The 13,475-nt window shown below is 43.9% G+C and overlaps 1 protein-coding gene and 1 long non-coding RNA gene across 3 annotated transcripts in view; both read left to right on the plus strand.

Annotated features, from left to right (window-relative positions):
* LOC148652366 (uncharacterized) overlaps positions 1-13,475 on the plus strand; it is a 125,007-nt gene that overhangs the window by 81,780 nt on the left and 29,752 nt on the right. The gene's annotated exons all lie outside the window — the stretch shown is intronic.
* The window catches only part of abl2 (ABL proto-oncogene 2, non-receptor tyrosine kinase), a 50,618-nt gene that overhangs the window by 25,651 nt on the left and 11,492 nt on the right, over positions 1-13,475 (plus strand). Inside the window, exons 1-9 of one of the 2 annotated variants that reach the window (XM_088599070.1) lie at positions 3,065-3,286; positions 5,068-5,238; positions 6,360-6,655; positions 8,665-8,937; positions 9,748-9,832; positions 10,212-10,389; positions 11,046-11,230; positions 11,670-11,822; positions 12,966-13,055. In XM_088599070.1, coding sequence (XP_088455196.1) covers positions 3,178-3,286; positions 5,068-5,238; positions 6,360-6,655; positions 8,665-8,937; positions 9,748-9,832; positions 10,212-10,389; positions 11,046-11,230; positions 11,670-11,822; positions 12,966-13,055 — 1,540 coding nt within the window. In that variant the 5' untranslated portion in view covers positions 3,065-3,177. Of the gene's footprint in view, positions 1-3,064; positions 3,287-5,067; positions 5,239-6,359; positions 6,656-8,664; positions 8,938-9,747; positions 9,833-10,211; positions 10,390-11,045; positions 11,231-11,669; positions 11,823-12,965; positions 13,056-13,475 lie in introns of those variants that run through there. The other variant, XM_088599069.1, reaches the window with a different exon arrangement.

Consider the following 13,475-nt stretch of genomic DNA (forward strand, 5'->3'; position numbering starts at 1 on the left):
CCCCAACACACACAAACCTGGTCTCCTCACTTAGGCGATAACATGTGCCCCACACACGTCCCCCTGGAAAGGCTTTTTCCACGGACGCGGAGCTTCCTGCTCTTCTGCTGGGTCTGAGGGCTTTCAGGCAGCAACACTGAGGTGAGAGTCATTCCCCAGTCTCTTCAGGCCTGCAGCAGTGGCGTGATTGTGGGTCAACAGTAGTTCATATGGCTAAACAAATCAAATTGTTTGTTTTGCTTGTGGGTTACAAGGCTGTTCAGCAAATGCTTTGCTGTCCACCAGTAGTACAGCACCATGTTGTTCTCTATTACAGGCAGTCGGCTTTCAAACGTTTGACCTACGTCTTTCTAAAGTTTCAAATGCTGCAATAGTCATTTCCTTAACTTCGAAGGAAATGCAAGCTTTACAACAACAAAAAAACGAAAGCGTCAAAAGAGACAAGAAAACTGAAATCTTTATCATGTATGTATTCAAAACATTTATGAAGTGCTTACAAAGACTTATTTTAACAAAACTGAGTTTTCTCAATATTGCCATTTGCAATTCTAGCAAATGTACTTGCAATGCTACTCTAGATGAACAGGTCATACCTGCTCAGCTGAAACTCCATATTTGTAAAAAAAACTGAATTTATGATGAACGGGTCATACCTGCTCAACTGAAACTCAATATTTGTTAAAAAAGACTGGATTTACAAGAGAAACAACTGTAGATTTTCTGAATGATCACAGTGTGAGATCACAGGAATATTTTAGGTCTTCTCAAGAAAACGCAGGATACCGTGAATCATCAGGATTTGCATTAGTAGTAAAATCATACAATACAATCAGATGTTTTTGTGTTCCAGTGCTGTATCAGTACAGACTTTTAAACCCCTTCCAGTTCCTTCTTGCCATTGGTCTCTATCCATGTTCTGTTTCATGGGCATCTTCTCTCAGTAGCTAAATGCCACAGGAATCGTCACTAATTTACCCAATATTGAGACCTAGCTTGACTGCAGAGAAAACCCTTTAGTTCAGAGTTCGAAGCCCCTGCCTTGCACAGCGCGATTGCATGCAGTTGTAACTAAGACTCCTTCACACTTAAGCTGGCCCTCAGCAGCTACAGATTTAGGTCAAACACGCGTCGCACTTGAGATTTAAAGCAGCTCAGTATGTTCATACTTGACTGAAAAGCCGGCCTAAATTTCAGCAGACTGCCTTTTTTTAATAATGTAAAGATGTGACATAAACAGTGAAATGGTGGTATTGTCGATGTCAAGCCAGTGGATTTCTTACAAAAGAACAATGGAACACAAAGCAGAGGACACAGGCGGAAACTACATGGAAGTATATTTCAAACCGAGATCAAGTGGCACTACTTTATCCAAAGGGTTGTGGGAGAGTGGAGCAGGCTAGCCAGCCATTTTGTTGAAGCCAATAGTGATGAGATCCTTGGATCCTACTAACTTCCAAACAGGCTAGGTAGGCCAAATGGTCTCCTCTCGTCTGTATTCTTTCAAATGATCTTATGAATGGTAAAATTGCATGGCAGGAATAAGTGCCAACACTTATTCAGCAATTTTATACACTTTCTAAAAATGTAAATAAGAGATGTTTCATTCCTTGTAACATTGCCAGTACTACGGTATACTTCATATAGTACTGCTTCACTTCATACAGTGCTTTTAATTTAAATCAGTTTATGTTTAACTTAGTGAGTGCACATAAATAAGCTTTAATTGATCTTAAGATAGAGCATTATATACAGATTGAGTCTCTGACAGACATTTGTGTGTTTAGCTTCCAAAGGAATGCACAGTATGTTTTTTAGTTTTAAGATGTTCCCTAATTTTTTACATTCCCAGACTTTGTCAGACACAGAACACACAATGAAACGGAGATGGAATTCTACATTAAGGTGTAATTGTAGCATGCCAACGTAAAGGAAATGAGATGTTTCAGACATACTGGATTCTCCAAAGTTAGTGCCCTGTGGTAGAGGACTTTTGAGTTGCGCCAAGAGACAAAAAGAAAAAATGCTTGGAAGGGGGTGGAAATTGGCTTCTGAACCATAAACATCACCCATCTGCCATAGAGTCAAGTTGGAGCACAGGCTGCAATCAGAAACCATTCAACTTGGAATGCCGACAAAACAAAGTTCAGCAGTACTGTCTGTTCTGCTGCTCACACCTGTCACTAATTGCAAACTACTGTAACTCTTACACTGCTGTCTGGCATTTTGAGTGTGTAATTTTCATGCTGAACAGGGCCTGGTCTGGCCTGGATAAGCTTGTTATCGGGGACAGGATACGGATTTTACTTGATTCCAACAGTTATTTGATTTTAAACCTATATTGTGTAAGTAAGTAATGTACAGAATGATTTGGATTGGGGATTGTAGCCCTGTTTTTTTCCCTAATTTTACTTTCTTATATGTTAAGCAATCTGTCAATGCAGAATGTACCCTCTAATAATATCCAGAAGACATAGTATTGGAAGATTCAGCTGGCAATGTTTTTCTCGAAATGCTCTACAGCTGGAGACTTTGTTGTGTCATGAATTAATTGTAGGAACAAAGAACATAATATGGAGGTCTCAAAGCAGTTGTGTCCCTTTTCTTCCACATACAATTCTGAAATGGGTTTTTTTCTTCTAGGTTTCAGCTGTTCTAGAAATATTTGAAACATGGAAAAACCTTGTTGTTATCCCTTCGACTTTAAGCAGTGGCGGACCTCTCATTTTAATACTGGACCTGTGCCCAGTGCTGTACAGTTTCTTTTAGATAATGAAAAATGTTTTCGCAATGAGAATTCTGAGATCAACAGTGATCGGTTTCTATAGAGAAGAGCCTCTGCCTTATTAGGCGTGGGCCAGAAGGAAATATTCAGACCCCCTTAAACCACACCAGGACTGGCGAGGTGCCCGGGCCTTTGAGCTGCAGCACAGCTGCCCTGACTCGCTCTGCGATCCCCTGCCAGCTGTTCCGCAACAAACCAGGAGACCTAAGGGTGGAGGGGTGGAGCGTGACATTCCTCTGCCCACAGCGCCACTCCCACTGCTCACTGCTCTGAGGCATATAGCCGTGTGGGAGAGGTGCCTTGCCTGATTTGAGCAGAGTCCTCCATGGGTGTCTGTTAAGGCCACTGAAGGATTGACTAGGGGAAATTGATTCCTTTAGAAAAAGGGACAGAGCATGCTCCTGCGGACTCTTCCGCCCTCCAGCAGTTTCGAAGAAGAGTGGAGCAGACTGACGGGTCAACTCTCCCAGAGCTCGGAAGATGTCTATCAGACTAGCCTCTCAGGTACCAAGGGCTGGATCACTGTTACAGAGCCGCACTGCTCCTCCAGACACACCTTCTAAGGTTTTATTTTTCAGGCTGTTAAGCGGCTTTCTGTAGTTCTGACTTCGCTGCTTGTGGCAAAATCTAATCAGCCTTTCGGTTCGTGTATTGCTAAAAAAAAAGAAATGTAGAAACAACTGTTTTTGTTATACTAGAAGTACATTGATTGCACCTCTATCAAAGGTTATTCCTCACAGTATATTATATTCACTGATTGAGTTAAACTTTGGCCGCTCTGGCTTATCAAGGATATGTGTAGACAACATGGTCGAGAAGCACATGAAGAAATGAAACTTTGTGTTTCTGTTGGATTGCAAGAGCTTTGGCCTTTCAGATCAAGGGTCCAGGGTGTCTCAGGTGTATGCCCACAGTGCTGCATGGTGGTTAGCGCTGTTGGTTGTAGCTGGATTTAATGCCAGACAAAGGGGCTTTCTGTGTGGAGTTTGCACGTTCTTTCGGTGTTTAAATGGGTTTTTGCGAAGCGCTCCAGTTTCTCCTTCTTTAACGCACGGTGTCGAGGTTAGCAGGCATCTCGAAATTGTTTCTGTTTACAAGCCCGGTGATGAGCTCGTGTCCCACCCAGGGTGTGGTCCCAGCTTTCTTCCCCTGCTTTTTGAGGAGTGAGCCTCACTAGGAATAATGGCTTTCCGATACAGGATGGAAGGGTGCCAACTGCGGTGGTCTTCCTTCGGGGGTCTGGCCAGGTGTGCTTGAACTATATTGTTTTAGGTAAAAGAATGAGAAAGGGGATAGTCCAGTCTCCTCTCAAGTAAGGGTCACAGCAGAGAAAACTGAGAGCAGGAGGCATTGTTTTACCCTGGTAGTGACAAATCTGCAGACTGCACACCCCGCCGTGTTGTTGAAACTCATGTGCTGGTGTCTTTCAAAAACCACAGGTTGATAATTAGCTACTAGAAACCAAATGAGTTAGATGGATCGAATGGCCTCCTCTTATGAGCGCTTATTTGTCTCTTACTGAGAAATTGTGTGCAAGAGATTTTGGTGTTTGTGCAGTGGGTTGCAATATAAATGCAAAAAGATGCTCCAACTTTTTCCTTAGTAAATTTGAATTCCTATTAGCTTAGCTTTGACTAAGTGGTTTTTAGGACGAGTTCCAACAGCATGATCACTTTTGAACAACTCACTTTTAATGATGGATTCAAGCATAAAATCACGCTGTTACTTCTCTAAAACAGTTCAGGGGTCTTTCTCACACCTGAAGAAGGCTCCACAGCTGAACACGTTGTGTTTTCCTCCTTCTCTTTTCAGCATGGAATAAACCTATTGTTCCTACTCTAAACTATACAGGTTCATAATTTGAATTCTAAAATCTGGAAGCCAGAACAGCAGATGTACAGATCCACATAAGCGTAGTCAGAGTAGACTCGTTGTGAGAGTTTTGCACACAACTATACTTGGGCTACAACCTCCCTTTGATTTTGGGTGCTTTGAAAAGCTCTGGGGGTCTCTGGTAGTGACCCCAGGTTGAAAACCATAGCACTGATTTTTTCCAAGTAGCACCAACTGTTGCATTTACAATGCTCACATCCTCTTGGATTTAGATCTTGAACAAAGTGGGCGCAAGTGGGGTCCCCCCAAACTAGGGTCACTGCTGGCCGTGGCTCCTGTTGAGCCCCCACTGTTGTGTGCGTTTCACACTAGCGTCCTGGACGAGTGTCCCCGTGGCTCTCCTGTATCCCCGAATCGCTTTGTTGACTTTCCTGTGTCTTGTCACCTTCCAGAGGCTCTGCACCGCCCATACGGCCTCGAACCCGACTCCTCGGCTCTGACGGAAGCAGTGCGCTGGAGCTCCAAGGAGAACCTGCTGGGCGCCACGGAGAGCGACCCCAACCTTTTTGTTGCACTTTATGACTTTGTGGCCAGTGGGGACAATACCCTGAGCATCACCAAAGGTGAGAGACACTCCTGATCTCAGGAACAGCCTAAACCTTGCATGGCCTGTTATAGATGCTTATAGTGGAGATTCACATGCTGAACTCCTGGGATGCTTGTTTCTTACCAGTTTGGTAGATGGTGGGTTTTTGTCCTTTGAATCCACTTCCAAATCCATCGCTTAACAGGGCTGTTACGTATGCCACATCAGCAATGAGAAATGTGTCATCGAGAAACAATTCCAGTTATGCATTATTCACCTTTTCCTTTCTGCATCCTCCTTTCCGAGGGCACCGATCAAAGAGATTCCTCTCTTGCGTCGGGCATACAGCGTTGCCTCAGACCTCTGCGGAATTCGCACACAGATTCAGTATCTTCTCAAACGAAACTCAAACAAACCTGATTATTGTACGATGAGTGTGGCTGCCCTCCCCACAGTGGAATTAATGTTCAACTACACTGAATCACCGAATTTCAGGCAGGGCCTACTCCACACCCTCGTTTGTCCGGATTTAATACGTAATTCCTTAAGAAGAGAAGATGACATTGGGTAAAAAATGATAACGTAAGGATGAGTGGAGAAAACGCAGGCCCTTTTCAAACTTGCCCGTTAGATTTGAAAAATGCAGGCTGCAAGAACTGAAACATGATATTGTGTGTTTCGAAGCTGTTTGAACAAAGTCCTTTCACAGTTGTTTTGTGAGCTAGATGTTATTTGACAATGAAATAAATCAAAACGGACCTGGACAATCTGCTTTCTCCAGCACATGTAACACACATGTAAAGTGTCAACAGAATGTTCCAACTTGCCAGTATAACTGCGTTTTTTCCTGTTATTTCCTCAGTTCATTGACATTGCCTGTGTCTAATGATTTTTTTAGGATATTTAATGTTCCTGGGTCATCCAAGTATATAATTCTTATATGGCTCCCAGAGTTTTCCTAAGTCCCTTTATAGGAATAAGTCGATTTCTGATATTTATGACTTTTTAAAATTTTATTACTTATGAATTTGTTGTTTTAAATATCGATGTGTATTCTAACCAGCCATTGTAGATGGCTTTAGAAATAGTCTCTTCTGCTCTGGTGAGCCCTGCCGCAGATCCGTGACGGAGTGTGTGTGTGTGCTCTGCCTCACCCAGGGGAGAAGCTGCGGGTGCTGGGCTACAACCAGAATGGCGAGTGGAGCGAGGTGCGCTCCAAGAACGGGCAGGGCTGGGTGCCCAGCAACTACATCACGCCGGTCAACAGCCTGGAGAAGCACTCGTGGTACCACGGCCCTGTGTCGCGCAGCGCCGCCGAGTACCTGCTCAGCAGCCTCATCAACGGCAGCTTCCTGGTGCGGGAGAGCGAGAGCAGCCCCGGCCAGCTGTCCATCTCGCTGCGCTACGAGGGCCGCGTCTACCACTACCGCATCAACACCGCCTCGGACGCCAAGGTCGGTCCCGATCCTGAGGCCGGAGGGTTGCATTTAGTATTATTCCTAGGATTAAGAATTCCAGTCCCCCCCCCCCCCACCCCGGCTTCCGTGCTGAGACCTGCGAACCCTGCAGTGTACGAATTCCTGAAGCCAGCTGAGAAGAAAAAAAAAAATCCCCTTGCTTCAGACACTTCATAATCTTACTTTTGAACAGAATAGATCTTTTTTTTCCATTACTTTACAAGGACGGCAAAATGGCATTCTGTGGTTTGTATGAGATCATCACGTAACCCAAGGAGTAAGCTTAGAGCATGCCATTATAGGAAGATTTTCCCAAAGCCCTAGGCAGTAATGGTAGATTTCAGAATGGATGGTCTCCCTGTATGCTTTGTCCGTCTGTACCTGTAGCTAAGGTCACCCATGTAAGCGAGGTTATCTAGTGTTCCGAGCAATCCTGCAAGGTCTTTCTTCCAGCTAGCTAGTGTCTCAGATGAAGGGACACTCCTTACAGTATGCAGTCACAGCTGGCATATGATGTCCACACATGGAGACTAACAGGCATGAACACAGCGGTTTTCTTTGTTCACTGTTTTCTAGTAGCTGCTGGTTTACGATCTACCTCTGAATCAGAGGTGGAACTCCCTGTGTTACACCATACGTCTCAACACAGTGGCTTTCTATGAGATTGCCAATTCCTGCTTTCTTCCCCATATTTCTAACAGCTGATTAAATTTATAAAGAGTGCTGAAAATCAGGAGAAAAGCTTGCAGAGGTGAATGACTAAAACAGAGACTTCATGTCGTGTTTTTTTTACAAAGATGTGCATGTAGCCTCTTAAGTAATTTATTTAACCCCACTGCCCCCTTGTGGATATATGGTGTAATGGTCACTAAAAAGTCCTGAAATATCAGTAAATGTTTCATATCCAATGTTACTTTTGCAAAGAGTTGCATTGTGCTGTTTTTAAATCATTTATTGCCCTCTTGAGCTATATTTTAATTATTGTCTCCCTCTCAGACGTTAGTTTGAGCGGTCTTAGTCTCCATTACCTCTTCTTATTAAGCCGGAGTGGAAGTTGCACTTACACATTGCTGGTCAGATCTGTATTTGTCAGTAGTGTTACTGCTCAAAATGTATGACTCAAGTCAGATATTTTTGCATGTTAATACAGACTTAAGGGGGGCAGGAAAATAGTGTAGTTAAATAAAATGGTTAAAATGTCAAAAACATACATGAACAGTTGGTAACACTTTATTGCATGTCTGCTCTTTATATTCTCAGGCACAGCCCTGACAAAAAGGTAGTTAATCAGAGGTAAAACCTAGACAGACCAATATTTATTAAGAAAACAGGTACACAACATTAAACATTACATTAGGACAGCAAGCTCTCTAACAAATTTTAAATTGCAGCGCTAAGATTACTTGGCCTGACTGATCCAGTCCAAGACTGATCAGAACAATGTCCACTCACACGGCACGAGCTACGAAAGTTAGGGGGGGTTCTTCTCCATAGATCTCTGTTTCTTCATCTTCCTTCTGTTTCCCTTGACATTTTCTCAGAGACCCAACGTTTTTTTGTTTTCTCATATGTGAACTTAACAAATGAGAACCGCGTAAGTTATCAATTTTACCCCGTCCTGTAATTTTAACAATATTTGTTAGCTGTCCAAAAGCACCTTTCAGAAAGCAGGACAATTATCAAGTTCTCAGGGATGTGAACTGAAATCGATATAATTTTCTTTGTGGCCTTAAGACCTGTAAAATAAAAAAAAAAGGAAAGGCAGGAGTCGCTGAGGTACCCTTGGGTTTAGGGGCCGCAGAGAGTATTAATGACTCCTCACCTGGCAGGCCAGTCCAGTTTCTCACTGCTAGCGGTATAAATGGACACCAGCTGTTCAGGCGGGGTGAATGTAGATGAGCTGGTTTCCCTAACCCCTGCGGGGGTCAGCCCTGGAGAGACGGGAACAAGCTCTGGTCTCATGATCCAGTCAGGGTGCTTCGTAACACAGCCCCCCGCCTCCCCAGGTGTACGTGACGGCGGAGAGCCGCTTCAGCACGCTGGCAGAGCTGGTGCACCATCACTCCACGGTGGCGGACGGCCTCGTCACCACCCTGCACTACCCCGCGCCCAAGTGCAACAAGCCCACCGTCTACGGGGTGTCGCCCATCCACGACAAGTGGGAGATGGAGCGCACCGACATCACCATGAAGCACAAGCTGGGCGGCGGGCAGTACGGCGAGGTGTACGTCGGACTCTGGAAGAAGTACAACCTGACTGTGGCCGTCAAGACACTCAAGGTCAGGATAGGTAGACTACCAGCAGATAAAGAGCTTTCATTGTGGCCCGGCAGTTCACTAGTGTAACTGGGGTTTGACATTCCAGAGGTTTGGGTAGGGGAATCTAGCAGAAACATGTATGTGTCACCCTTTATCTTTGATATGAAATATCATTACCTCACATTGCTTATTATTTATACCTAAATACCGGAATCTGGTTTATGTCTATTGCACCTGTTGAAAACCTCAATTAATTACAACGAAGGAAAAACTTAGTTAAAATCAAAAACATCTAATAAAAATACAAAATTCACAGAAGGACAGAGTATGTAAATGAGTTTTCCAATGGAATTTTAAAAACCTCTGCAGACTGGAGGTTCCCGACCACTCCTGGGGGGGAAATCCAGTGATGCAATCAAATGGAATATACAGTCACCGTTGGAAAAGAGTCTTGTTTTCTCAGTGATGAGTAGTCCAGAAAATTTCCCACAACCGTTTCAGACAGAATATATCTTGGCTGATCTGCAGAAATCTTTTTAGTATTTTCATAAAGAATTTATGTGTTTCCATCTAGTCACTGGACTGTGCATTACACTGCCTGGGATGGTGTGTTCTAGCTCTCTTTAAAGCGCCAGCACCTGAGCAGTTATGAAACACTGACAAACTGGCCCAGTTATGTAAAAACTGAGTTGGAATGAAAACCTGTCGACATACTAGCCCTCCAAAAAGTGGATTGGACACCCCTGTCTTAGACATAGAAGTGTATATTTTGGATATCAAAGCATGTGATCGTCTCTAAGACTTCTTTTGTTCTTTTACTGCATTATGTAGGAAGACACAATGGAAGTAGAGGAGTTTTTGAAAGAGGCTTCAGTCATGAAAGAAGTCAAACACCCCAATCTGGTGCAGCTGCTAGGTGAGTTACTTGGTGCTGCGCTTTGGGTCTGGAGAGCATGGCCCTTACTTGCCGAGCGATCCAGAAAGCTGGTCCTGTGTGTACTTGGTACCGTACAACAACAGCAGAACCCCGGGAATCCTGGGAAAATCTTGTACAAATCTGCTGTCGTACAGTTTTATAAGTGAGTCTTTTGTTCCCAAGATTTTCCTTTCGTAAAGGAAATACCGAAATCTTTAATTCTTAAAGTATTATTGCACGGTACCTTATGACTTCTATATCATCTCCGTGTACAAGAGTCCTGCCTGTGTCTAGGTTTTTTAACATAGCTTTCAGCATCTTGTCAGGAAGCTGTAACTGCTTGCCTGCAGCTTGGTAAGCAAGTGTTTGTCCCTGGCAGGCGTGTGCACTCTAGAGCCGCCGTTCTACATCGTGACGGAGTACATGCCTCATGGGAACCTGCTGGACTACCTGCGGGATTGTGACCGCGAGGAGGTGAACGCTGTGGTGCTGCTCTACATGGCCACGCAGATCTCTTCTGCCATGGAGTACCTGGAGAAGAAGAACTTCATCCACAGGTAACCTAGCTCCTGGATCCCAGCACCTGCATCTTCAGAATGAAAGGACTTTTGTTTAAAGGTCCGGAGTGCATTCCATCAGCCTTAAAGTTTTTATTCTTGCAGTGAGCATATAAACCAACTACAGATCTACAATTGGGGTTTGTTCAAAAATCAGTACAAATGTTGTGCAGTGCAGTGGTAGTAGACGAGTAGGATTCGAATCCATTGTGGTTGCTATTTGAGTAGCCAGCTGAGTTGCTTAGATAGCTAGGCACAGCTAATTCCAATCTCTGTCTTTTTTATGTGTCAAAATCAAAACCTTGGGTCTCCTTTTTTTGATGTCAGCTCATTGTCTAAGGGGCATGATGCAGCTATAAGTTAAGGACGTTTCTGATCTAGTATTTTTTGATTGCTTGTTTTGGGGACTTGGCATGACTGCAGTTTATTGCTTCATTTCCTGGTATATTCTGTATTTTAATCTTCTCTGGTATAAATTAAACATTTTTATAATAGAATAACAATTTTCCTATAACTATTAGACTATTAGAATATATAGCCAATGAAAAATCCCGAGCAGGAGATGGGAATGAGTGAGTTGCGAGGGGGTGTGACGAGACTCTGTGGGACATGTAGTCTTCAGGGTGGACTGATGTCTCTGTCTCTCTCTCCCTCAGAGACCTGGCTGCGCGGAACTGCCTGGTGGGGGAGAACCACGTGGTGAAGGTGGCGGATTTCGGGCTGAGTCGGCTGATGACCGGGGACACCTACACTGCTCACGCTGGGGCCAAGTTCCCCATCAAGTGGACTGCGCCCGAGAGCCTAGCTTACAACACCTTCTCCATCAAATCTGATGTGTGGGGTCAGTAAACAGACTGAGCGCCAGCTACTTGCACAAGCGGCTTTTTGTCCTCCATCAGCGAACATCCACACAGAAACTGAAATGTCCGGGTTTCTTTTCAAGTTGCATCTCTGATAAATTATGTCATTAGAGTATTGTCTACGCAGTATGTATGCAAATGTCCACAAAGTTTTTTCTTTTCTGCTGCGGTTGTTTTGGTTTACTGGGGGGTTCCCTGGTATAATCCCTTCTCCTTGTTTCTGTTGGCACTGGACTTTGTTAATGCGTGCCTGTGAAATACATCAGTCAAGTTCAAGTAACTTTCATTGAAAGCGTTTTTTTTGTTTTAAAAGTCATTTTCCCTGTATGTCATGCAGTCCTGAGAAAACTATTGTCATGCTGGTGAAGGTTTGGTCTAGGTCTGTAGGGAGTAAATTATCTTTTTCTGTGTGACTTTCAGCCTTTGGCGTGCTGCTCTGGGAGATCGCCACCTATGGCATGTCTCCTTACCCAGGCATTGACCTGTCCCAGGTGTACGACCTGCTGGAGAAGGGGTACCGCATGGAGCAGCCCGAGGGTTGTCCGCCGAAAGTGTACGAGCTGATGAGAGCCTGTGAGTACCCCTTGAAATCCATGGCACCTATGTCTACAGAAGAGTAGATCTTTGTATTAACTTAAGTTTTTAACTTGCACTAAGCATACATTTATTATAATAATAATAATTATAATTGCTTACACTTATAAAGCTCTTTTCTGGACTCTCCACTCAAAAGCGCTTTACTCCCCTCCACCACCACCAATGTGCAGCATCCACCTGGATGATGCGACGGCAGCCATAGTGCGCCAGAACGCTCACCACCCATCAGCTATCAGTGGGGAGGAGAACAGAGTAATGAAGCCAATTCATAGATGGGGATTATTGGGAGGCCATGATTGTTAAAGGCCAATGGGATATTTAGCTAGGACGCCGGATTTACACCCTACTCTTTTTGAGAAACGCCCTGGGATCTTTAATGACCACAGAGAGTCAGGACCTCGGTTTTACGTCTCATCTGAAGGACACCTGTTTTACAGAAGAGTGTCCCTGTCACTATACTGGGGCATTAGGACCCACATAGACTGCAGGGTGAGCGCCCCCTACTGGCCTCACTAACATCTCTTCCAGCAGCAACCTTAGTTTTTCCCAGGAGGTCTCCCATCCAGGTACTGACCAGGCTCACACCTGCTGAGCTTCCGTTGGTTGCCAATAGTGAGTTGCAGAGTGATATGGCTGCTGGCTGAATTTTTAGGCTGAATTGGAAAGGAATCTGTTCTAAATCCCCTAATAGGAATAAAGAGTTCTGGGTATCCCAGTGGTTTAGTTTCTCTATTTGATGAGGTTGCTTCTAATCGGGGCTATGTCCTTCGCTAGCTGTGACCAAAGGTGCTCCCAGTGTGCCCATTGTACTTGTGTTAGAAGCTATAGAGGCCCTTAGCTTCTAGATGGTAAACCAGCAGCAGAAATGAAGTCCAGTTTGGTTTGGTAGCTAAATAATACATGTGCTTCTCAATTTATAAAAAGAAATTGGGGGAGGGGGTCAGTCTGGTCTTCCTGCACCTTTTGTGAAGGATAAAATCCTCCACAAGGGTTTGATAAAAATGGAATGATGAATATACCCTATCCTGTTTGGCAATTTATTTTCTTGATGGTCTTTTTCACCTCCTAGAATTCTAACTGTTTTTTGGCCTATTTCTTATTTCCTGTTTCAACCTTTAGGCTGGCAGTGGAGCCCTTTGGACAGGCCTTCGTTTGCTGAAATACATCAGGCTTTTGAGACCATGTTCCACGATTCCAGCATCTCAGAAGGTACCATCCCAAACCATAAGCAAAAGAGACTTAATTAAGAGAAAAAAATCAGCAAGATTAGAACATCTAGCCTTTGCTAGTTAGTAGCTAATTGATCCGAGGATTGCATCGATCAACTGTTTTTTTTAAATCAAGCTTCAGACACACTACGAGGGGGGGTAGCTTGTCCCACACCCCCACCAATTTTGAAAAAGAAGTGCCTCCTATTCTGTTTCACTATTCATTTTGAAGAACTCCTAATGCAGATTAAAGGATATTTATTCTATAAGTATTTTTGTTTAGTATTTCAGGATCACATATTATAGGCACTCCGTTAACTTTATGATATTTCCAGCAATGTGTGGAAGTTGATTTTTTTTAATTCCTTGTTTTTCCACGTCAAATTCAACAAATTCAGTGACAAACTGGAGACTTGCAGGG

Source organism: Lepisosteus platostomus, chromosome 11 (genome assembly GCF_059453375.1).
Source record: "Lepisosteus platostomus isolate fLepPlt1 chromosome 11, fLepPlt1.hap1, whole genome shotgun sequence".
Classification (NCBI taxonomy): Eukaryota; Metazoa; Chordata; class Actinopteri; order Semionotiformes; family Lepisosteidae; genus Lepisosteus; species Lepisosteus platostomus.